A 23,445-nucleotide genomic window follows, 5' to 3' on the forward strand; every position below is an offset into this window, starting at 1 on the left:
TCTGAGCGCTGCATCTTTAGCTCGCCCAACCGATAATGGACACTAATGAGGCGAGACAGGAGCAAAGCATTGCATGGAGGCAAGTACAGAGTGGGAACTAAAATATTATCTATGGAAAGAAAGGGGTTGGATGACTTGGCCACAGAGACAATAAGGAAGGTTTGAATGAAACATTGTGTGAGCACACATTGAGATTACAATGTGGAAAGAGCATTCATGATTCCAAATCCACCAGGCAGTTCTCATCCCATTCCTAACCAAATGCATGTACTTGATTAACACAAGAGGGAGGCATGACACAATCAAGAAGCCAAAATAAAACAACTTGGAAAAATTAGCACTTAAAGTAATGAAAGCAAAGATAACGATAACTTAGCACAAATTAATAAGTGAATATTAAAGTGATTAAACAAATTAGCTTGTCAAAAGTTAACTTAAGAATAGTCTGGTTTATTTTATACACGAGTGAGCATGTAAATGTCCTACTGGACACAATAACATACAAGACAGGCGTGAGTTTTTATACAGCAAACGCATGTCATTCAAATTGTAATAAAGCTGAGGAAAGAAAAGGTACAAATATATTTCATTTCCAGCCAATTTTGAGTCGTTGCATTTTAATACCTTTAGAGAACAAAGTGTATTATTACAACCTGTTCTTCAAAAATCTTCGTTGTCCCTTTCTCCCTCTTTTCATTTAAATGATGCTGCCGCTGGAGTACTGGCGCCTGGAGGGCGCTTCTCAGAGCGCAGTTTCACTCAGGATGTTTAGACACAGACTACAATTCTACTTGACCACATTTACGTGTTTGTTTATTTTTAATCAAGGCCCGGCTGAACCGCACGGAGGCTGAATCCAGATGTTGGTACTTCACTTCTTTTATGAACTCGTTGACTTTGCAGATGCATTCACAGGAATTGTAGCGACTGAACATTGCAAAGTGGCACCCGGTGCAGATAGTTTATGTAATACAGCACATGCAATTGAACTGTGATTAGTTGCATTGTTAGTACATTGCAGTCCTGAGGTAGCAGAAAGTGATGGGGCCATTGACAGATAAAAGAAAGAAAAAGAAACTGGTCTAACCTGGCTATTACACTAATATTTATTTATGTACTTATTTCTCTATTTGTAACAGTTACATTGGTGGGCATTTGGCACCTTCACTGTGTGATGCAAAGCCTCAAATAGGACAGCATTTAGGTAAAGACTGAGGTGGAAAGGATGTTTTTCCTGGAAATATAAGCCTATATCAGATATGTCTACACACAGTAGGCAGCATAGCGCACATACAATAGTGGACAGATCACCTGCGACATGATTGTACTGTATACTCCACCTATCTGTCCACCTGCCACCCATATAAAGTCATTATTTTCACTGGGTTGAGGCTGACATCCACATGGACATTCCACTACACCGGCACCTGCAAAATACCTGAGGATTTATCAGGACGACAGCTGTTTTATTCCAAAATCATTTCCCCATGCAGAATGTGTGGGAGTTTGTAGATGTGTGAAAGAACACAGAACATTAGCACATGACACTGATATGCACCTTTTGGTAGAAGTTTTAAATATCTGTCAATTGTGCTTAAATATTTTTCCAATAACTGGCCACAAAGCACAAATATAACTCAAGGTTAGCATTATTTGCACGGATAAGATTACACATCATAATACAGAAACGGGTATATGCAGTAAGTAATATATAAGTATAGTATACAAGTATATAAGCTACTGAGATAATCAAAATGCTGTCTATTACTGTATTTTTTAGCAGCATAGACAGTTTTGGATGTGATGTGATGGTTAACATATATCATAGTATGTACAAAAAAGGGAATGGGTCTGTTTTATTCAGTCACACACACAAACCGAGTATCCTACAATCTTGCTGGAGTGCACGACTAGACTTCATTCATAGTTAATCAATGGTGAGGAAATGTGGATCCCAGATTCTAATTATCCTTTGCAGTGGCCTCTTTCCTCCTGTTCTGTTCTCTATCCAGTTACATCCATCCCTATAGGCTCTCTCTCTCTCTCTGTCTCTCTCTCTCTCTCACTCTTGCCTCCTCCCTTTTGTCTCACCCCTCATATCTTTTTCAGAATTCGCTTCATACCCCGTGCCTCCCTTTATCTCTGTCATCTCCATTTTTCAGCCTCCATTCCTGCCGTTCTCCTCAGCACTCCCTCCCCTCCTTCAGGTCTCATTTTTAGTTGAATGATATATCAGTAGCTAGCTGCTGAATGAAAAAGATTGACTTGCACCTCTCTATTCTACATTCTCTCACTCCCCAACGTGCACACACGCGTGCACACCAACACACACAGCTATTCCCAGTACTGAGTGATCCACAAGAGGGAATCAAAGGGAAGATTAATTCCATCATGCTCAAGACGCATACGCACACATGCACATGTCTGCAAGCACATGCACCCTATCTTCATTCATTATTATATTTGCACGCTGCAAATCTCGCTTTCACACATCAGTGGCCTTTTTTTTTTTTTTACTGAATGAGGCAGCTGAGATAGTTAGAGGGAGCAATCCGACTTGTATGTCTGTGTATTCTCTCTCAAGATGTTGTTCTTCCTGGTACAGGATTTGTCTGCACACACAAAGACAAAATAGTGTGTCTGGTACTGCAGTTGAAAGGATGTGCCGCTAAAGTATGTTTGCGCTCATGCACGGAGGCGTGATACATTAGCGTGTGCATGGATGCATGAGCAATTGTGCATGCAAACTCCCGTGCTTTGGTGTCTCCTCATGCAGCTGCTCTCCAGTGCCGCCTGTTTGCTTGGATCTGCTGTCACATGGTTTCTGCTCAGGAACACACGAGGAAGCGGCAGCACGAAGGAAAATGATCACATGTCACATTGCCATGGTTTTCTTAACTTCTCCACCTGCACGTGATAAACATCTCAGTTGAAGAGGTGGGCAATTTTTTCTGAAAAGGCTTGTCACAAATTGTCTTTGGTTATAAAAGTGAGATGCTGTTAGGATACTAAGGGCTGCTCAATTACTATTTCTAAGATTTCCACATGCTCCTGCAGGATTTCTGATCTTTTGAGCACAAATTCCTGCAGATGCGTCATCCAACTCCCACCCGCTCCCATGGAGATCCTGATCACTCCAGCCCACACCTAGTGTTTTCTGTTGGAAATGTGTGGACTTTACTTCACCCTGCAAGAAAACGAGACACATGCAGCCATTACAGACTCAACTTGAACCTGTGGGACCTAAATTTGGATATAAATGCCTTGGATCCGGTCCCTGTTTCTTCCATAGTTTATTCTAGTTCCCATAGCAGCAGAAACAAACCAGATGTTTGACCATGTGATTTGTGAGAAGCAGTGATCACATACAAGTTAGGTCAGATTTGAATGTATTTAAGTAATGTTCCTGGTGTATTCTGTAAATGAAATGTAAGTCACAGGTTCAAATCCGACTCGGGCCTTTCTGTGAGGAGTTTGCATGTTCTCCCCGTGTCTGTGTGGGTTCTCTCCGGGTTCTCTCCGGGTTCTCCGGCTTCCTTCCTCCACCAAAAACATGCAAGTTAAGTGAATTGGTTACACTAAATTGCTCATAGTAGTGAGTGTGTGTGTGTGTGTGTGTGAATGATTGTCTGTCTGTCCGTCTGAGTGTGGCCCTGGGATAAACTGGCGGCTTGTCCAGGGTGTACCCCGTCTCTCGCTCGCTGACTGCTGAGAAAGGCTCCAGCACGACCCGGTAACGGACAAAGCGGTTAGGAAGATGAATGAAGAAATTAATTTATGTCACGCACAAATGTATGCTGTTACAGATACAGAAAACACTAACAGACAAACGAACACCAGTACTATTTGCAGGTTACGTTATGTTATTCTTAAAGAAAAATTGTACAGAATTGTTGTTTTTTTCCATGGAAATTGTGCAAGTGAAATTCTTCTATAGTTTCTCGTTTCAACTGCGGAAAGAGGGAAACACAAGATCTGATCAGCCCACAAATTCAGGGCTGACCTGAAAATCCCCTCACCATAAATAACCTCGGGCAAAACTGCAGCTCTCTCGTTCTTTCACCGCCGTGTTTAATCAACACCTTCATCGAGCAGTGAACTGCATATGTGTGATTAACAAGATGAGAGACCTAGATTTTCCTCATCACACAGACAGCAGCAGGAGTCCAGCTGTAAGCACCACTCTGCCTCAGTGTTGTGTGCATGTGTGTGTGGGTGCACGTGTTTGTCGAGTACACAGATTCCCTATAATTAAACACACCTTGACAGCACATTATTTCCTGTTATGAATAAGAACTGAGAAGAAAATGCATCCAGAAGGACTCGGGAGTTTTAATAAATCACTGCTTTCATTCACTTTGTCAATGACAAAGGATGGAATAAAAATAAATACTCCCTTTTCCCATGTTTCTATCAACCCAAAAACAGCTAAAAGAAACCATCCAGTCAATCCTGCGTAGTTCTGGAAGCACCTATTGAAACGCTATTTGGCGGCTTTGAGCTTTACAATCACTTAAGTCTTAAGATGATTCGATATCCCCGGTGTAATTAAAACTCAAGGAAAACATATGCTGGATCAGAGAACAGGTGCAGTCAGTGGTTTGGAAATCTGCAATGCAAATGTTTCATTTGTGCAGAACTTTGTATTATTGGTGTGCGGTTTATAAATATTTGTAAACCCCTTCACTTAAACAAATAATAAAATTTTTAATCTTGTCTAAGAGCCACTTCAACAGAGAAGACTCAGGAAGCAGTTGAATATTTCCTGACACACAACACAGCGGTGAGTTAACTTTAAAATGTATGTATGATTGTAAATAAAAAAGGAAGGAATTATATATCTATGCTAAAAAAATTGAGTCTATTCCTGCATGAGATAAAGGTTGTGCCACATGTGCTTAACTGAGCTGGCCTCATTGTTGAAAATCCTGCTAAAAATCCCTTGGATGATGTACCGGTAAATTAAAAAATGGGGCTATCTTTTCCGATTATAAGAAAGAACAGAAGTGTCTTGTAGTCTGGTTTCAGCCCAGAGGCCGCCCTGTTGATGTCTCCTGTTCTAGAGCAAAGTTTCATGAGATCTATCAACACATTCTACAAAGACAGGGACAATCTGATGACATAAATGATGATAATATATAATTACTGAATTAAAAGAGTGAGGGTCCGCCCCGCTGGAGAACAGGAACTAGAGCAGTCAGAGGGTCGGCAATCAGGACCCAAAAGAAGACACCGCGGGCTGAAACACATGGGATGTGGTTCAAAGATATATAAAGTCAGGATTCCTGCCAATAAATGTCCAAGAGGAGTAAATAAAGAGAAACAAAGGACAAAAAAGGTCGCGGTCCAACAATAAGAAAATAGAGAGGACAAAATGTTGGAAGGAGTGATGAGGAAAAGGAGAGACAATGATAAATAGATATGTCAGTGAGAGAAGATAACTGGAAGCCTGTGAAATCAATCAATCAGACAAGCAGATACTGGGGGGGTTAATGGGGAGACACAAGACGCACACAAGGATTACCGAACCGCAGACAAGACGATGCATTGACGCAAACGGACAACTGGGTCTGTGAACATGGAACAGAAACAGGGCAGCCAGAAAGGTCAACAGACAAACAGACGGACAGTGAATGTAAAACAATGAGAATAAATAAGAAGCGGGTCATGCTCTAACCTAACTCCTCTTGAAGAGATAATATTATCGCATGTAGGGGGGGATGACCTTAAACTGGAGGAAATTCTGTTTTCCTATTAATCTATTCTTGGCTTCAGCGGTGGATGTATTTCCGTTTTCTTCCTGTGTTAACAAGGACATTGGAAACTGTGAACCGGTGTAAAAGTGACACATACGCTTTGCGACATAATGCCGATGGGAATCCTGGCTTACGTACATATACTGGTGTCGCTGTGGTTTATATAACACCCGCACGCTATTTAACTATGAATTTATGACACACTGTTGTGGTATGTGTGTATGCATTTAGCACTCGAGGCGTCAGGAGGCCTTGTTTCAAATTAACATTCACACCATCGCAGGCACGATCCCAGCAGCAGCAGAGGCCAGAGAATGAGCCCAGTCGTTCTGTGATCATTTTACATTTACACCATCATTTTAGTTCAGACATGTATAATTTGAGTTCTGTGAAGATGAAGATGATGATAATGATGATGGCTCGCGTTTCACTTGTTTGAATTTAATTGCCTAACTTTCTGAACCTTTCGCTCAGATGTCGATTCACTCTCTCTCATTGATATTAGTTTCATTTTCCAGATAGAGGTATTTGCAGCCAAGCAAAACCTGTTTTTAACCTTTTTAACCTTTATTCTGGTAAACTGTAAGGAGACATGGTTTTGGAGGTATGGATAAAATGCAAGGTGTGTTTTATCCTGAACACAAAGCAAAAGTATATTCAAGAATTTATGCAGACTCAGTTGTAGCCTTTTGTTGTCTGAGCTGGGTTATTTAATACATCAATTTCATTTTTCATTCTTTCATTCATTCATTTTCCTGACTGCTTGAACCGAGATCTGGGTCGTGGGTAAACAAAACAAATGGGTTACCCTTGTCATCAGATTTTTTTTTGCAATTGCTCTTAGCTTAATTTTAGAAACATCTTAGGAGCCATGTGATAATGTCTGTGCTTGAATTTTCTTTTAAAGTTTTGTGGGGCAAATTAAAAATATTCAAAATAAGACAATGACCTTTTCATTTCAATTGTCCCTCATCAATAATGTTTAAATTATCTGAAGTTAAGGATACTTTAATCTGAAAACTTCATATTCCAAATAGTGTTTCTATGCATCTACGCAGGCACTGTTGGAAATAAAAATAGATCTTACCTTAGCCTCCACCTTCCTAAATGTTGTGTATGTTTTACTGTTATATACAATTCTAACAGACTCTGTACAGCTTGATGCAGCTTCCATCAACGTAGTTCTTTTGAATAGCACCGATGAATCACCAATACTGTCGAGAGCAGCGCTGCCTTGCTCGGTGGAATGACGATGTCACCGCGATTGGAGAGTAACAAACTGGCTACAAGGTAAGAGCAGAGGCGAGAATGGCCGAAGTGTCGCAGCGCTATGGAAACGGAGGTAACAAACGGTCAGTGAGAGCTGGTGATGGAGGAGAACTGTCTGATAGAAGGCTCCGGAGGGAATGAGGCATGAAGCTGAGGGGTCGGTGTTTGTATTTGTACTAAACAAAGCAGAGAAATGGCATCTGCGTCTTCCTAAAACACCACAGGGTGCCCAGCAGCTCACTGTTGGACAGAACTGCATGTCAAAGCCGAGTCCTTATCTCATCAACCGAGGTTTGATTCTAGCCTGAGGCCATTTGCCGCTGAGCCCTTCTATCCGTCTCTGGCTGCTCGGTTTGTTACCCTCAAAACGGACGCACAAACAAACAAACAAACAAACAAACAAGGCTCACGTTACATCAGACATTACTGCCGCATGATGGAGCTATTTTCTCTGCAAGGAACAACGGAGCTGCTGTGGCTTAGATGGTAGAGTGGGTTGGCCGATCGGCTGAAGGTTGGTGGTTCAAATCCCGCTCAGTCGTTCTCTGTTGTGTCCTCGAGCGAGACGCTTCACCCATCTCTCCTCCAACGTCTCACACAGGCGTGTGAATGCGGCAGAAAACCGTTTCTCAGTTGCGCACTCGTTTTAGTCTGAGGTGAGTGGCTGATCTTATTTTAGTTAATAATCTTCCTTTTAATATTCAGTATAAAGAACAGTTTTTAATCTTCACCTCTCTGCTCCTCTCTAATCAAGGACCGCCGTGAGTCGTGTCTATTTGTGAACGCCGGCCTCGAGGCAGGAGACAGCTCAGTCAGACTGGCCGGTACCTGAGATATATATTGTATAACAGGCTTCCCGACAGCACTGTGTTTAAAAATACCCAATAGTGAGTTGCACTGTGTGAACGCGTGAGTAGGCGTGTGTGAAAACTCTATATGGGTATGCTGTTGAATGAGTGTAATTAACGAGCGCTGCGGGAATGTGACTAATACAGTTTGTTGGATTTTATGTCAGTTATCCGACCCGTGGATCTTTTTGCATCGATACGTGTCATCTGTGTAAATAGGACTGTCGACAAAACAGCATACAGTATGGTTAAGTTCAACTGACAAAGTATTTAAGTGCTTTTTATGGGAGCGCCAAGACGTCTGCATGAGTCAGTCTGCAGCCTCCGTACTCCTCATTTATGCCCAATTTCATTATGACGCTGCGTATTTCCACTTCACAAATGTTCACCGCATCTATTATTCACTGTCCAGCTTTGTAAGTTGCTGTCTTAGTAGAGCATGCATCGACTGGCATCAGTTCCTGAGAAATGAAAAAAAAGATGTTGGAAATGCTAAAATAAGAGCAAGCTCATGGCTCCGTGGCTTTGTGCTGGACTCCCTGCATGTGGACCCCAGAATGCAGAGACGGGGGCGCAGGGAACAGTCTGTGTTTCCTTCATAATTAACAGACACAAATCTTCTTCCAACCAAAAATACAGAAGCTTTAAAAAAGAATAATAATAATCAATTAAACATAAACACAGATGAAACCATAAAATCCACTCCTTTATCTGGACCAGCACCAATATTGAATGAGGTTATCCTGACCAAGGGAGGGGCCCCACCCGGGAGTGGGGAGGGGGGCCCCACCCTACCAACAATTTACATTGGAAATCCATTGAGAAGCTTTACTGTATGTCCTTTTCACCAGGTGAATGAAATAATGTAAAGCGTCTTTGGGTGCCCAGAAAAGCGCTATATAAAACCAACGCATTATTATTATTATTATAAATAGAGGAATATTATTACATCCAGGAACCCAGCTGGAGCCTCCCACTCAGGTCATTCTGCGCTGCCGGCCACACCTGTAATCACTTCAGCCCTGTCACCTGCTGCTGTGGACACCTGCTGCTCATCTCCTCGCCAGCCTCACACTGCATACACTCTGTTCAGTCCTCACTCCGGCGCCAGATTGTTAGTGATGTTTCTTACTCTCCAGAGTTCCAGATTGGGCCACCTGTGTTCTGACCCTGCCTGCCTCTTCGCCTGCCCCTAATTGGTTCTGTCGCTAGTTGGACTGATTATCTGGCTTTTGAACTGCATGCTGTATGAAATAAACTACGCTTCTAGGACTTACCCCTGTTTTCGTGCTTTTGGGTCCGTACCATCATCTGTCCTGACACTGAAGCTCAAATGCACTGCAGTAAATGTGAACATTTTCCACCTGAGCTTTATAGTTTTTATTACTGAGGTATAATTAGCACCATAACAGCACAAATCTGCACCTGGACTCCCTGGAAGAGTATAATCGATCAGAAACAGAGTGAATAGGGGTGGGTGCCTTCCTGTTAGGCACACCCAGTGAGGGATAATGTTTCTTTTCCCAATCCGAATACAAGCATGCTCTAAAATTTGCAATTGACCTGGCAGATCTGATTGCAGAGCGGATCAGAGAGACTTGAGGACTCAATCATGGATATAAAGGACGCTGTGCCACGGTTTCTTCTGCTTGAGTAGGGAATCACCCAACCTAGGGTGAGAATGGGAGGAGAGACGAAAGAAAAGAGAAGAAAATGAAAGGAGAGGATGACAAGAGGTCAGGGTGCTGTTTAAAGAAATGTTTGGTTCTGTCAGTGTGTGTGTGTGAGAGTGGTAAGCACAGTCACATGGCTGGACATCCTTTCACATCCATCACAGCAGAGGGGAGGGCCAGAGGCAGCGCAATCTCTCTGGATCAGTCTGTAAATTCTGGCTGCTTCGCACTCCGCCCATCATCTCCTTTTGCTGTATCCAGTGGATCCGACTTTGAGGCATCCGTGTCAGTGACTGAAATCATGTCGAGTCTTATCAATGGCTCCTCAGCAGCATCTTTGAAGAGAGTGCCAGAGGGAACATTTTTAATGATCTCCAACTAATCCAATCGTGTTCTTATTTCTGTCACGAAGAGCAAAAAATGAAGAATCAACTGGATTTCTCAAGTTTTTATTGAAGATGTTTCTCCCATCCAAGAGGCTTCTGTCCCTTTAACAAGAGCTACTCCATTTCATTTCTTCACTGAGGCGTTTGCCACCCTTCTACCCAGTCTCGCAGTATGGTCCCTCATGGTTAAAAAATAAATAAAAATTCGATAGATGCAAAAAATGAAATGTGTTTGCTAATAAGCACTGCAAATTAGAGAGTTCAGCATTTGTGTCAGATTTTAGTCAGTTCTGGAGACATTTCCCCCAAAATGCAAAGGAAAAAGATTATAATGTTTTAAAAAGAGCCTGCAGAATTTCTGGCAATCCAGCAGGAAGGTTTGAAGAGATGTTAGACCAACCAACTGAATAATATAGCACTCAAAGGAGCTACAAAACCAGAGTGACTAATAATACTTGTATGTATAATCATGAGATAATCGCATGACTCCGAGTCACCACAAGCATTGATGTTTACTTAACATCTACTCTCACTTTATCATTAGTTTTTCTTCTGGCGGCAGCGATGATCACATGACAATGAATTGGGTTAACTATATTTTTTTCCCTGTAGCAGATGAAAAGACCTCAGACTACATTCTGAACCTACATATCTATCTTCACTCACCAAGACACTGGCTAATGAAAGCTCTTGGATTCAAGCGCTGACAATGGGCCCCATAAATAGGTTTCTTGTTCAGGGAATTCTTAAAACAATCAAGCTCTGTCTCAAGCAGGAGATAAATCATTTTTGTTACAAAAGAATATCTGCATGAATTTTAAAACCAAATGAAGTAGACACAGTGAGGAGGTTAATGCCAGACAGCTGTTGAGATGTTAAAGAGATATTAAATGAATTCCAAGTAATTCATGCAGTAGTGAAGGCCTTAATAATTTGTTCTACTGCATGAATTACTTGGAATTCATTTAATATCTCAGAACATATTCATCTCAATATATACGAGGTTGCTGATTCTCCTATAAGAAGGAATAAACTCTTGAAAGACACTGAACCCTGTGGTCATTCCGAGAGGGCAACATTAATATGTAAATTAATGGTTTGGAAGAAGTCTTCCCGAAGATACAAAAAATAGTTTTAAAAGGGATTGGAGGACCAAAATAATAGAGAATATATGTATTTATATCAAGAGAGAAGGCCTCCTTCTATGTATCACAAAATAAATATTACATTTTGTTTTTTTGTGACATGTGGACAAAAGACAACAATTCAAATCAAAAAATCATGTAGTAAAATAAAAAAAACAACCTGAAAGACGTCTGCAATTTGACCGGGAGATCCATAAAGACTAGAGCCACTCACCAAAAATGATGGGAACTTCTCACAATATCTTATAGCTGTCTCACATTTCTGAAACAGATGGGATAATGAGTCCCTTTTGTCCAACCTTTAGCTATAAAGATAAAAGGTGATATGTTAAATGAATTGTTTACATTACTTCATCATACACCTATATTGGATTAAATAAAGATGTAGGGAATTGAGCTCAAATTAACACTACTTAACTTCTCTAATGTTATAATTGTGTATTTATTTATTTATTTATTAATTATTAATACAAGTCTGAAAAAAATTGACAGTAGAGTAAATCCATTAGTACAAATTGGAGAAATATTGACAATTGTAAAGGGTGACATCATGTGGTAATTTTTGGACTTTCGCATGTAATACTACACATCACCTGCAGGCGACACTGTGACCAGTCTTTTTCCGTTGGCTTCCTCTGTTCTTTTCAACCGGAACAGATATTCTTTCTTTTCCGGTTATCGCCTGTTCGTGCGGAAGGTATACAAATGTCCCACTTGTGTGTTTTTTCAAATCTGTATTAATCGTTGAGAAGTTTATCTCATCACTCATATTTATCAATTAATTCTTATTGACCAATTTATTGCCCATCATTCCGCCACAGTATGGTTAATTATGAGACTCGTTCATAGTTGAAATTTCACATTTAAAGAATGCTAATGTTCGCTGTAGTAAAGGGTTAGCTTCACGTTTGCTATCAAATCGAATAGCTCTTGTCAAATACCTCAATGTCTTGAATTGTCAATATCGGGTTGATTTGTTTTAGAGTACGAGGATTTTAGTTACGGAAATGGGCTATCAAATATGTTAGCTAATGCTAAATTATGAATTATCACCTTCAGAAACCAGTGACGAGATGGCAAAGTCTAAGAACCACACATCCCATAACCAGTGTAAGTATTTTTCAAGTGATATGCAATGCTGCTGTTATTGAGGTAATTAAAGGAAAATGTGTGGCAGGTTGTCAACCATTATTCACGAGTGTGTGTTTGTTTGTTTCAACATTCAATACATAATTTGTTTTATTTTATTGTCTCCGTTTTAACAGCTCGTAAAGCCCACAGGAATGGCATCAAGAAGCCCAAGTCTAACAGATATGAGTCACTGAAGGGGGTACGTACCAGTCATTTGAGTTGACTGTTGTGCACATGCATGTTTTATATCACTATCACATTTTGCTTGCTTGCCCTGAAGCAGAAAGCTGAGTGAACACCGATTTCTCCCTAGAGCACACCTTCTCGGAAAAGGTTAAGTCATTGACGATTTATGGACTTTAATAAGAATGCAACGGACGCTGTAGGATTAACGGGTTACAGAAATGTTTCAGTCGTGTTCTGGAAACCAAGTTGTAATGTTTTGTTTGTGACTGAGCTTTGCATACTTAATGGTGGTGCAAATGTCTGTTACCAATTAACGTGTTTTATTTTTTATGAATTCTGCTTGCTTTTTCCAGTCGAATCTAATCAGATCTGATTCACTGTTATCTGTTGCATGTGATCTGATTCGTGACCATGCAACAGCATTCCTAATGGAACAGAATTCATGTGGGTTTTTCCATGTATGCATTGGCAAAGCACTGCCGTCATCAGCCAGTGCCAGAAAATACATTTCCACGGAGTGTTAGCGATGTGTTTGCCTTCCTCCAGACCAAACCCTTCTTAAATTTATAACCAGGATGTCTCTGTCTGTTTACATGCCAAGCTTCATCTGACAAATATGAGTATTTGTTGTTAGCGATAGCAGATAATTTGTGGAAAGAATGTATCATTGTCCACGTGCCTGCCATTATGATGGACAGTTGTGTTCACATTAGATCCAGATAGATAGACAATTTTTGTTATGAAATAAATAATCAAATCTGATCTGAGAAACATCAGAATGACTAAAGACAAATTTCACCTTTGAGCATTCCCGAAGGTTTTCTTTCCAGTGTCTGATCTCTGGAATGTTTCAAATTCAACAGTTCGTAAAATGTATCATGTCTTAAATTAAATCGTCACTAATTCACCTGCTCATGTTTTTCTTCTTTGCTACAGGTGGATCCAAAGTTCCTGAAGAACATGCGGTTTGCTAAGAAGCACAACAAGAAAGGCATGAAGGCATTGCGGAAGGCTGCCCGGGCTGCTCCGGCTGCCCCAGCTGCCCCGGAGAAATAAGCTGCAATGCAGTCATGTCCATGTACCATGTTTCCACGTCACAATAAAGCCTTGCTTTGTTAACAAACCAACATCAGTTTTTGTTGTTGTTGCTGATTTGTCATCAGTCCGGTCCCTGGAAATGCTGTTTCTGAAAGTCAAGTTGTTTTCGTTGATTACACATTGTATTCAATAGATGATTAGAATAGGATAGAAAGCCTTTATTGTCATTGCATAGTGGATATACAACGAGATTGGGTACAATGTAAAATACAAATAGTAGTAGAAAAAAACACAAATTGAAAGTGATGAACTGCATGCAGATAGATTTTCCAGTACTTTGCACACTTAATTTATAACATTATTTTCCTTCACATTGCAAATTGCACGTGAGTTGTTATATTCGTGCACATGCTGGTGGTTGTTCAGAGCGCTGATGACTGCACAAGAGCAGTCTTTTAGTCCTGCTCTTGTGCGACCTGTAGCACCGTCCTGAGGGCAACAGGTTGAACAAGTTGTGTCCAGGGTTTGAAGAGTCTCTGGCAATGGATGATGCTCTGCTGAGATGGTGAGAGCCGGCGATATGGTCCAGGGGGGGCAGAGAGCAGCCAATGTTCTTCTGGATTGTGTTGATCACTGCAGGGTTTTCCTCTCTGTGGCTGCACCCCCGGCGTACCACACTGATGCAGTACGCCAGGATGCTCTCCACAGTGGCTTTGTAGAATTGTCTCCTGTTGGCTTGTACATATAGATTATACAGTATATATAATACAGTGAGAGATGATCCTGGTTTTGAAGCTACAAGAACAAAGTCAAAACTGGGAGGACAGTTACTGGATGGGTTGGTGGCACGTTATATATCATTTTATTGAGAGGGCCTTCCCTGTCTGATTTATTTTAGTTTTTTTGACAATCTACATTGGAGATTGGTTATCAGAATAAGATTGATATGAACAAGATACAGCAAATTCTGAATCTACAACAAAAATAAGGAAAGCGAAAACAGAATTTGCTAATTATTTTCTCAGAATATTCGTCTGGCTTGCTACTACTAATAATAATTATGGAATCTCAACTCTGACAATAATTGAACTTTATTTAAACATCTGTATTTGCATATATGCAACCATTTAAAGAGATCAAATACTATTTCCAAAATATATTGCTCTCATTTTATAAGACACTGCTATTTATTTTCATAAATCTGAGCAGCGCGTATCATGTCGTCACTTCCGCCGACGCTGTCTTCAGCTTGCATCATTTCTGGTCGTTTGGCGGCCGGTGCTTGAGAACATGTGAGTAAATGCTTTTGAACAGATCAATGAATATTTCAAGGTTTGATTGCTTGCGGTTTATACGTGGACGCTGATCGCCGCCCTGACAAACGTTTGCGTTACGTTTCGCTACTAGCTGACTAATTTCAGCATTGCTAGGCCAGGTTAGCCTGCTAGCTATCAACAAGGAGGCGTCATTCTTGTGAATGAAGTTTCTCTTTAGTGCTGGTGCGACTTGGTAATACTTGATAAATTACATTTGGCTGCATGTTCGTGAAACAACGATAGAAAATCGACATGTTTTGCCATGAATGGTTATTTAAAAAAATATCAAAGTTATGTGTGATCGATGAAAGAGAAATGTCAACCTGCCTGTCTTCTCGTGTGTGGCAGACTGATAAAAGTGTTTATACTGTTAATTTATCTCAAATTAGTTGTTTGTATTGGGGGCAATAATATTTTTTTGTCTGATTGGGGAATGTCTCTGGTGATACTTGGTTTCTCTTTCGTTTTCATGGTTTGTCTCTCCGTGCAGAAACAATGGTGCAGCCAGTCCCTGAATCTCTCCACTTTCCCTCTGAGGAGGAGAAGATCACACAGTTCTGGAAAGAAAAGGACTGTTTTCAAGAATGCCTCAAACAGTCCAAGAACAGGCCCAAGTAAATCTCATCTTTTTTTTTTTTTTTTTACTGTTTAGTTAATCTGCAATGTTTTAAAATAAATAAAATTAAAGTCATCTCCAGGTTAATATATTTAAATATAGAAAATATATTGCGGTCACCATACCTGCTCTTAAAACAAGTTGCTGCCCATTTCTCGACTAGATACACCTTCTACGATGGCCCCCCTTTTGCCACAGGCCTACCCCACTATGGTCACATCCTGGCTGGCACCATCAAGGACATCGTCACTCGCTTCGCCCACCAGAGTGGCTTCCATGTGGAGCGGAGATTTGGCTGGGACTGTCATGGCCTGCCTGTGGTGGGAATACGACATCCTGAATGCTGTTAACTATTTTTTTTCCCATAAACCTGCATAGAGTACCAGATTAATCTGCGTCTGTGTCTTGCGTTCTGTGTGTCTCTGCAGGAGTATGAAATTGACAAAACTCTTGGTATCAAAGGACCTGATGATGTGGCCAAAATGGGCATTGCCGAGTATAACAAGCAGTGCAGAAACATTGTGATGAGATACTCCAAGGAGTGGGAGGTGCGCAGACGATATCGCTCTTCTGATCCTTCTGATCATAATTGAGTGACTAGATTGGCTTGTTGTTCGTGCATGTCTGGCCTGAGAACGGCACAATATGAACGCTGCTTCTCTGTTACTTTGGCATCCTCGCGTCTTAAAACGGACCTAAAGATGGTGCTCGAAGGAGTTGCAATGCTGAAGTTTGTTTGGCTCTCTCTTTTTCTTCCCAGATTTCAGTAATCCGAATGGGAAGGTGGATTGACTTCAGAAATGACTACAAGACTCTGTATCCATGGTTCATGGAGAGTGTCTGGTAAGAATGTCAATTTAAAAAGAGCCTGAGTCTGTATTTCATTTGCATATGTTTATATTAATCAGACTATACGAAACACTCAGTCCACCATTACAGGTAAGGTTGTGGCTACACCATGTGTGCCTCCCAAACCTAGAGGAAATGCTGACAGTGATTTAAACCAGGGGGAGTCACAACTCCGTCCTGTTGTATACAGTTTGATGCTCCTCTTTAAGTGTGTGTGTGTGTGTGTGTTTTTTGTTTTTAATGTTCCGATCATTCAGGTGGGTGTTCAGACAACTGTATGATAAAGGTCTGGTTTACCGAGGTGTCAAAGTCATGCCTTTCTCCACTGCCTGCAACACCCCACTGTCCAACTTTGAGTCCCACCAGAACTACAAGGTCGGCACATATGGAAATCCTCTCACGGCATTTTGAACATGCGTACGAGGAACGAGCTGCACTCCTCGGATGCTTTGATATTAAATGTCAAAATTGATGTTCGTTATTGTCTGCAGGATGTTCAAGACCCATCAGTGATCGTCAACTTCCCGTTGATTGAGAACGAGGACGTGTCTTTCATTGCCTGGACGACCACACCGTGGACTCTACCGAGCAACTTGGCCCTCTGTGTTAACCCGGAGTTCTCATATGTGATGGTCAAAGGTGAGAGGCAAACCTTTACGCAAGCTGCTATGTTCCATCGCGTATTTCACTCTGATTACATACAGGGTGCACGGATATACGAATGGAAGGTTTTTGTTTTTCCAGTGGTTGACTGGAATAAAAAAAAAAAAAAGGAATTGCCGATTCTAAACAATCGCCAACGTGCTGACTGGGACCGAATACTTCCCTGCAAGTCTTGTAGATGTGGAATGTTTTATCCAAATATTATCTACTTTAGTTATTTTTTTATTGGCGCTCATGTTTGCGAGAACAAATTAATAGTTGCTGGCTGCAGCGAGGTCTTTGCAGCCTTTAGCTAAGTGCTAGCTAATGGAATGAGATGAGTGGCTGGCTGGGAACCGTAACTTGTTTATCTGTTATCAGATGCTTCCCATTTCTGAGCGGTAACTTGATGCCCAGGCTGAATTCTTCACTGTAAATTTGCTATTATCTCTCCTCTAAGGAATTGGAGACTCGCCTCATGTAAAATCAGATTGCTACATTTAGATTTGGATTCACACACTGAACGATTGATTAAATTGGTACACACTTCTTGAATTTAAAGATTTGACACTTGCCATTTATTTTCCATTCATGATTAAACAACTGCAAGATGTCACTTTGGCCTCTCAGAAAATAGAAACAAAAAAGATTACAGTAATACCTGCGACGTACGAGCGTTCCGAGATACGAGCCGGCCTTCAAGCAGTATTTTTGCTTTCAGCTGCTGAAGCTAGATGGCCGAGCGCTCCAAGCGCACTTAACTCGTTCATATATAAATGGAAAGGTGACTCGTGTTTAAGTTACCATCCTGCTGTGTGGTTTTGGTTCCTCTGAGAGACAACTGGTGTTAATTTAAAGAATGACCTAGATTCATTCCTGTCTGCCATGACATCTGTGATCCTGCAGGGGGCACTGTTGAAGCACAGTCTGTCATGTAATCTGCGCTGCCTGTGATGTGCTGCATGGGAGACCGCCTTAGAATACCAATGAATGTCGTTTTATTTAATTTTTTTTGTACAGACTCAATATCGCTCTCTCTCTTTCTGTCTGTCATTCATCCATATTATTGCTCTCTGTCGTTTTTGCGTTCAATATCAACCTATTTCTGTTTGTTGTCCAATGTTGTTCCTATTTGCCATCGCTCTGTCTTACTTTGTCTTTTTCTCTGGCTGCCTTTGGAGCTGTTTGGGTTGAGGGCTGTCAGCTGCAGCAGGTCTGAGCTGTGCAGTTGTTTAGTCACATCACTGTGGGAGAAGAAGCATATTTTATTGATGCTGCCCTCTGCTCGCTCTTTTTCTGTCTGTCTCAGGCCATTAGTTTTCACCTTCTTCACAATTGTTGTCCTTGTTGTCAACCTCTCCCCTCCAGTAATTTTTCCTAAAATCCTCGATTGGCTAGTTTTCCCACTAGGGTTCACTCTCCAAAAATGTCAGGCAGTTATCCAGCTTCTCGATAAGCTTGTTTCCTGGTTGAACGGTTGTTGCTACACGATGGAGTCCTACCCTGACCTTGACTTTATGACTGACTGTATTATCATGAAGCAAGACATGAGGTTCAGCAAAACACCTGGAGCGAGATGACTTGATACCTGGATTTGGAGAATGATTTATATGTTATTTAAAATTCAGGTCAGTTACACAAATCATTCTGCTGGTACTATTTAGATGATGGATTTTTAATGAAACCAAGACCATTCCAAACAGTCATTCCACATCATATTGACCAGTAGCGCCATCCCTGTGAGGCATAAAAGCTGCACAGATCAAAGGTGCAAACATAATGTGTAGACCTTGGTCAAAATATGCCACAGTTGTATTATAAATACATATTTATCTCATTTGATTGTCATACTGGCTCATCATTTTAATTTTCTTTGCCTTTATGTCTTCATTGTACAACACAGCAGGAGTAATTGAATATTTTTAATATCAGTTCCTGTTATTATTTAATCCACATGTATTTACTCTGATTTCTTTTAATGCTTGTGAGACATCCTTACCTTGGGACGTGCTTTCTTGTTGTTTGTGCATCCAGTTTTTGTGATCGTGATATGTCAGTAACATTTTGAGGACATATCATAACCTGAAGCACCGACATCCACTCTGACTCCACTCCGAGATGAGCTGATTAGAATGACAGCCAAAGGTCAATGCTACAGTAGCGTGTTAATGGCTACAAGTCAAGGATTCAAACATAGAGATATACTTTATTGTCATACGCACTAATATTATTGCCGAAATTCAAGGACTTGTAAATATGAAGTGTGTGTGTGTATTTGTACATCTATTTGTATATAAAGTGCATTGAGAAAGTATTCATATTTATTTATTTATTTCTGTTCATCTCTCAGATAACACCACAGACAAGACCTACATCATGATGGAGGCCCGGCTCTGTGCTCTGTTTAAGTCGGAGAGCGAGTACACTGTCCTGGACAAGTAAGTACACCAGATCCAAAGACACGAACGAAGCACGCAAATTGACCTGTGCCTCAGGGAAAGCGTTTGTGCCGACACCTGCCTATATTTTCTTCAGTCTCAGTCCGACTGCGCTTGTATCTAATCTAAAGAGCGAAGCAGTCTGTTTACAAGTTTGGAGCCCACGGAAGCTGCTTTCCAGATAATGAAATGAGAACTTTTTGTTCTAGATTCCCTGGCAAGACGCTGAAAGGAAAAAAATACAAGCCTCTCTTCTCGTACTTTGCCGAGGTTTGTAGACTCTGTTCTAGCTCCTAGTTTTTAATCAATTTCCCTTTTTTTTTTGTCAAGACTGCTCGAAGTCTCAGTTTAATTACCTGTTAATTGCAATATGGCATCTTGGCTGATGTTCTCTGAATCGGTCTTTTTATCTCTTTTACCCTCGGCTCTATTTCGTTTGCTGCTTGCACACACACACACACACCACACACACCCTTCATCTGATTCTCTGTGTCTCACTTCAGCGCGGGGAGGAAGGCGCATTCCAGGTGGTGGTGGATAACTACGTCAGAGAGGAAGAGGGCACCGGGGTCGTCCACCAGGCACCTTACTTTGGAGCTGTGAGCGACCGTTATTTCAATTGTTATATTAATTATCATTTTATGTCAGGGGAACAAAAAAAAAATATTACAGCTATGAGAATTCTATGATTTTTGCAACACTTTTAACAAAGTAAAAAAACAACATACTTTTATGATGATGAAATTGTTCCTATAGTGTAGAGTCCAACAGTATATTCCATCAAAGGTACTGGGAAATGGCTAATAGGTTAGAGCACTTTGTCGAGGGCAAATGGATGGAGCCAGCTGTGAAGGCACTCGGTGGCCATTTCTTTGGCGATCGGTCCCCGATCAGTCCTTATTTGAGTGCACGTCTGTTATATAGTGACCACGGTCACGTTGATTAGCTGCTGAAGTCCTGTGAGACGCATGCATTTACTCTCAAGATGTAGTGTGAGGTGAAGTGCATTACATTTTCACATTTCATGTTATGACGAGATGTGAAATGGCCTTGTGAACCGTCCATCTCGAATCTTGACAGGGTATGTGAATATAAAATACATAAAGAGCTGGGCAATTCAGAGCTTTCACACATAGCTGTCACATACCAGTGGAGTGTGTTTACGTACACACACACTTACACATGGAATCTTGGGCATATTTCTAAACTTGTTTCCAAAATGTTTTATCCATCACAAGTTAAAGTAATGATTCACTGCATGGAGGTAAAATCAAAAGCATGTCATTTACTTTGATCTCACAGAATCAAAATTGGATTAATAAAATAGTGACTTGGTTATTTTCAGCGCTATAATTAACAATTATTTACATTACTGACTTGTGCAAGAAAGGCTTTCTCAATTTATTAGTTTTCTGTCAATCAACTAATTGAATAATCAAATGATCATTTCAGCTCCAATTTGAATTTAAACCATTTCTATATATTGTCTCCGTAGGATGATCACAGGGTGTGCACAGAATTTAACATCATCCAGCGGGACCAGGCTCCTATCTGCCCTGTGGACGCCTCGGGCTGCTTCACTTCAGAGGTCACTGACTTTGCGGGACAGTATGTCAAAGTGAGTGACACATCAAGCGTTCATAGATGGATTTGGTTAGCATTCTGGCCCTGGCGAGAGCCAGTAGTATGATACACAGGATAGCATTTCTCACATCCTTGGGCTCTCAATCTTCTTTCATGTTTATATGAGAAAAAATGGCATATTTTTGGAATTATTCTTTTCATGTTCATAAATTAATCCTTTCAATGATTTTTAGAATGAAAGGAGATTATGAATCTCTTATTCTTTTCAGGAGGGGGGTTATTTTTCCACATGACGAATGAATAGTTTAGTGATGCTGAGGAAATCGGCATTGGAGCAATTACGCCCCGTTGTGTAAGGCAACTTGCCTCCAGAGCACTGTTGTTACTGTTTACCAGTTCACTGGGTCCACTCATCCTCCCTGTCACACCCAGCCTCATTAGCTATGGTTAGTGGGTGAAAAATAGCAGTCATACTTGATCTGATCACTATTTCACATCCTCGCACTAAAGCCAGGGAGTGGACCTGACCCACCAGGCAATAACAGTACAGCGTTAGCTAATAAAGAACATGCACCTACAGTTCACTGATAGTCCGTCATAATCCACTTTTGAAAAATGTTCTACCGAACATGAGTTTCAAGACTGTCTGAGACATTCTTTGTTTCTGTATAAAAACTTAGAGGTGATCTGAGGGAGACTCAGTTGCCACACAGCCAGCCACTTGAAGTGAAGTCAAGAGAGCCGGGGAAGCCTTCTGTCGAGAGAAACACGAGCTCTCTTTGTGCTCAACATGAGGGCTGCGTCTTACACCCAGAAGAGCCTGCAGGTGAGCGGCTCTAGTGGCAAAATTAGGGTTCAGAGCCCATCGCCTTCCCGGTGCCGTGGATCCTCATACGACAGCCGAGGACGCTCTGGTTATCGCAGCACTGCCGTCGAGCTGGGTACGGAGATACATCAGCACCACGCTAACGAGAAGGAGGAGATGCAAGAACTCAATGTTAGGTTTGCAGGATACATTGACAAGGTCCAGGCACTAGAGCAAAGAAATGCTGTTCTTCATGCTGAGCTGGCTGAATTGCAAAGCCGCTACAAGGGAGGTGCCACGGGCATTGGAGAAGAATACGAGCTTAAGTTCAAGGAGGTGCGAGAGCTGATTGAGGCCCTGACCAATGAGAAAGGTGCAGCTGATATCGAACGAGGCTACGTGGAGGAAGAGGTTGACGTGTGGAGACTAAAGCTGGAGGAGGAGCTGGCCCTCAAAGAGGAGGCAGAGATGATTCTGAGTGAGTTTCGTCAGGATGTCGACAATGCCACACTGCAGAAGGCCGATTTGGAGAAGCGCATAGAGCAACTGGTGACTGAGATCGAGTTTCTCAAGAAGCTGCACGATGAAGAGGTGGCTGACATCATGAAGCAAATTGAAGACTCAAAGATTACTGCAGAGCTGGATGGCAATCGTCCCGACCTGGCTGCTTATCTCCGCAACATGCGTGCAGAGATAGAAGCTGTTGCCTCCCGCAATGTTCAAGAAGCTGAGAAGTGGTACAAGGGCAAGTTTGACACACTCAAGGTGCATGCTGGCAAAAATGAGACCCAAATGAAGACCATGAAAGACGAGATCACGTCCTTCCACAACCAAGTGACTGACCTGCAGAACCAAATCGATGGCCTTAGAGCGCGTAATGCAGCGCTGCAGCATCAGCTGGATGACATGGAGGTGTCCCACATCGACAAGGTGGGAAGCCTCGGGGATGTCATTGCTCAATTGGAGACCCAACTGTGTGAAACCAAATTAGAGATGACCAAGTATCTCCAAGATTATCAGGAACTGCTGCACATTAAGTTAAAGCTGGACGCGGAGATCGCCACCTACAGGAAGCTGCTGGAAGGGGAGGAGCACAGGCTTGGAATAGCTAAAGATGTCTAAATGCCTTGGAGGAAAGGAGCTGCAAGTTTGGTGGAGCAGAGAGAAGATCAGCAGAGCATTGTGGAAAGGAGAGATCATCTCATTGTATTAGAACATAATTCCTTATCTTGCCTATTCATTCCCTCTGTTCCTCTCCTTACTCGAAGGGGGCACATAAATGTTTCCCATACAAGTGCCAATTTCTCAAATATGCTTTACTACTGCTACCAAAATAATACTGAATCTCTGTGGATGCTTTTTTGTGTCGACCTACTAAATAAGTTCACCTAGCACACACACACACACTTCTGTTCCACTATTAAGCCACAATTCAACTCTGTGAAACAGAATGTGTCCTAAGTGTTATCAATGACCTTAACAATGCCCCAGATTGTCCAAAACTACTGTTGACATTAATTTTGACCAACTAGCTGAAATAATAATGAATTGATCTTTTTTTGCATTTATTTTTGATTCCTTCTTCTGCTTGTGGAAACCTTCCAGCTATTGTCTGTCTGTCTAATAAAAATATGAATGATCCTGAAAAGTCATTGTTTTCGTTGATATTTAGAATTTTCCTTCATCCTGTAAATAATTTGCAAAAAAAAAAAGAAAAGGTGTCTTCACGAATCCAATCCAAGGGCTGCTGTTTTCAACACCAG

At 41.4% G+C, this 23,445-nt stretch overlaps 2 protein-coding genes and 1 pseudogene across 2 annotated transcripts in view; all 3 read left to right on the forward strand.

The window, feature by feature from the left end:
- The first annotated feature begins 11,738 nt into the window (after nt 1-11,738).
- Nucleotides 11,739-13,521, forward strand: rpl29 (ribosomal protein L29). The gene is made up of 4 exons (XM_068742653.1): nt 11,739-11,774; nt 12,137-12,187; nt 12,343-12,407; nt 13,331-13,521. Exons 2-4 carry the CDS (start codon nt 12,151-12,153, stop codon nt 13,448-13,450), a joined length of 222 nt encoding a protein of 73 aa, XP_068598754.1. The 5' UTR covers nt 11,739-11,774; nt 12,137-12,150; the 3' UTR covers nt 13,451-13,521.
- A 1,722-nt stretch (nt 13,522-15,243) lies between these two features.
- The window catches only part of iars1 (isoleucyl-tRNA synthetase 1), a 31,561-nt gene continuing 23,359 nt past the window's right edge, over nt 15,244-23,445 (forward strand). The window contains exons 1-10 of the mRNA XM_068742972.1: nt 15,244-15,362; nt 15,528-15,684; nt 15,793-15,912; nt 16,125-16,207; nt 16,471-16,588; nt 16,705-16,852; nt 19,206-19,293; nt 19,503-19,563; nt 19,797-19,892; nt 20,789-20,911. Coding sequence (XP_068599073.1) covers nt 15,244-15,362; nt 15,528-15,684; nt 15,793-15,912; nt 16,125-16,207; nt 16,471-16,588; nt 16,705-16,852; nt 19,206-19,293; nt 19,503-19,563; nt 19,797-19,892; nt 20,789-20,911 — 1,113 coding nt within the window. The remainder of the gene's footprint in view (nt 15,363-15,527; nt 15,685-15,792; nt 15,913-16,124; nt 16,208-16,470; nt 16,589-16,704; nt 16,853-19,205; nt 19,294-19,502; nt 19,564-19,796; nt 19,893-20,788; nt 20,912-23,445) is intronic.
- On the forward strand, nt 21,633-23,323 carry LOC137898921 (vimentin pseudogene; annotated as a pseudogene).

Source organism: Brachionichthys hirsutus, chromosome 8, assembly GCF_040956055.1.
Source record: "Brachionichthys hirsutus isolate HB-005 chromosome 8, CSIRO-AGI_Bhir_v1, whole genome shotgun sequence".
In the NCBI taxonomy this organism is placed as follows: domain Eukaryota; kingdom Metazoa; phylum Chordata; class Actinopteri; order Lophiiformes; family Brachionichthyidae; genus Brachionichthys; species Brachionichthys hirsutus.

Coding starts and splice junctions, on each gene's coding strand:
- rpl29 (XM_068742653.1), top strand. CDS start 12,151: ATGGCAAAGTCTAAGAACCACACATCCCATAACCAGT. Junction 12,188..12,342: donor CCACACATCCCATAACCAGT/GTAAGTATTTTT, acceptor CCGTTTTAACAG/CTCGTAAAGCCCACAGGAAT. Junction 12,408..13,330: donor GATATGAGTCACTGAAGGGG/GTACGTACCAGT, acceptor TCTTTGCTACAG/GTGGATCCAAAGTTCCTGAA.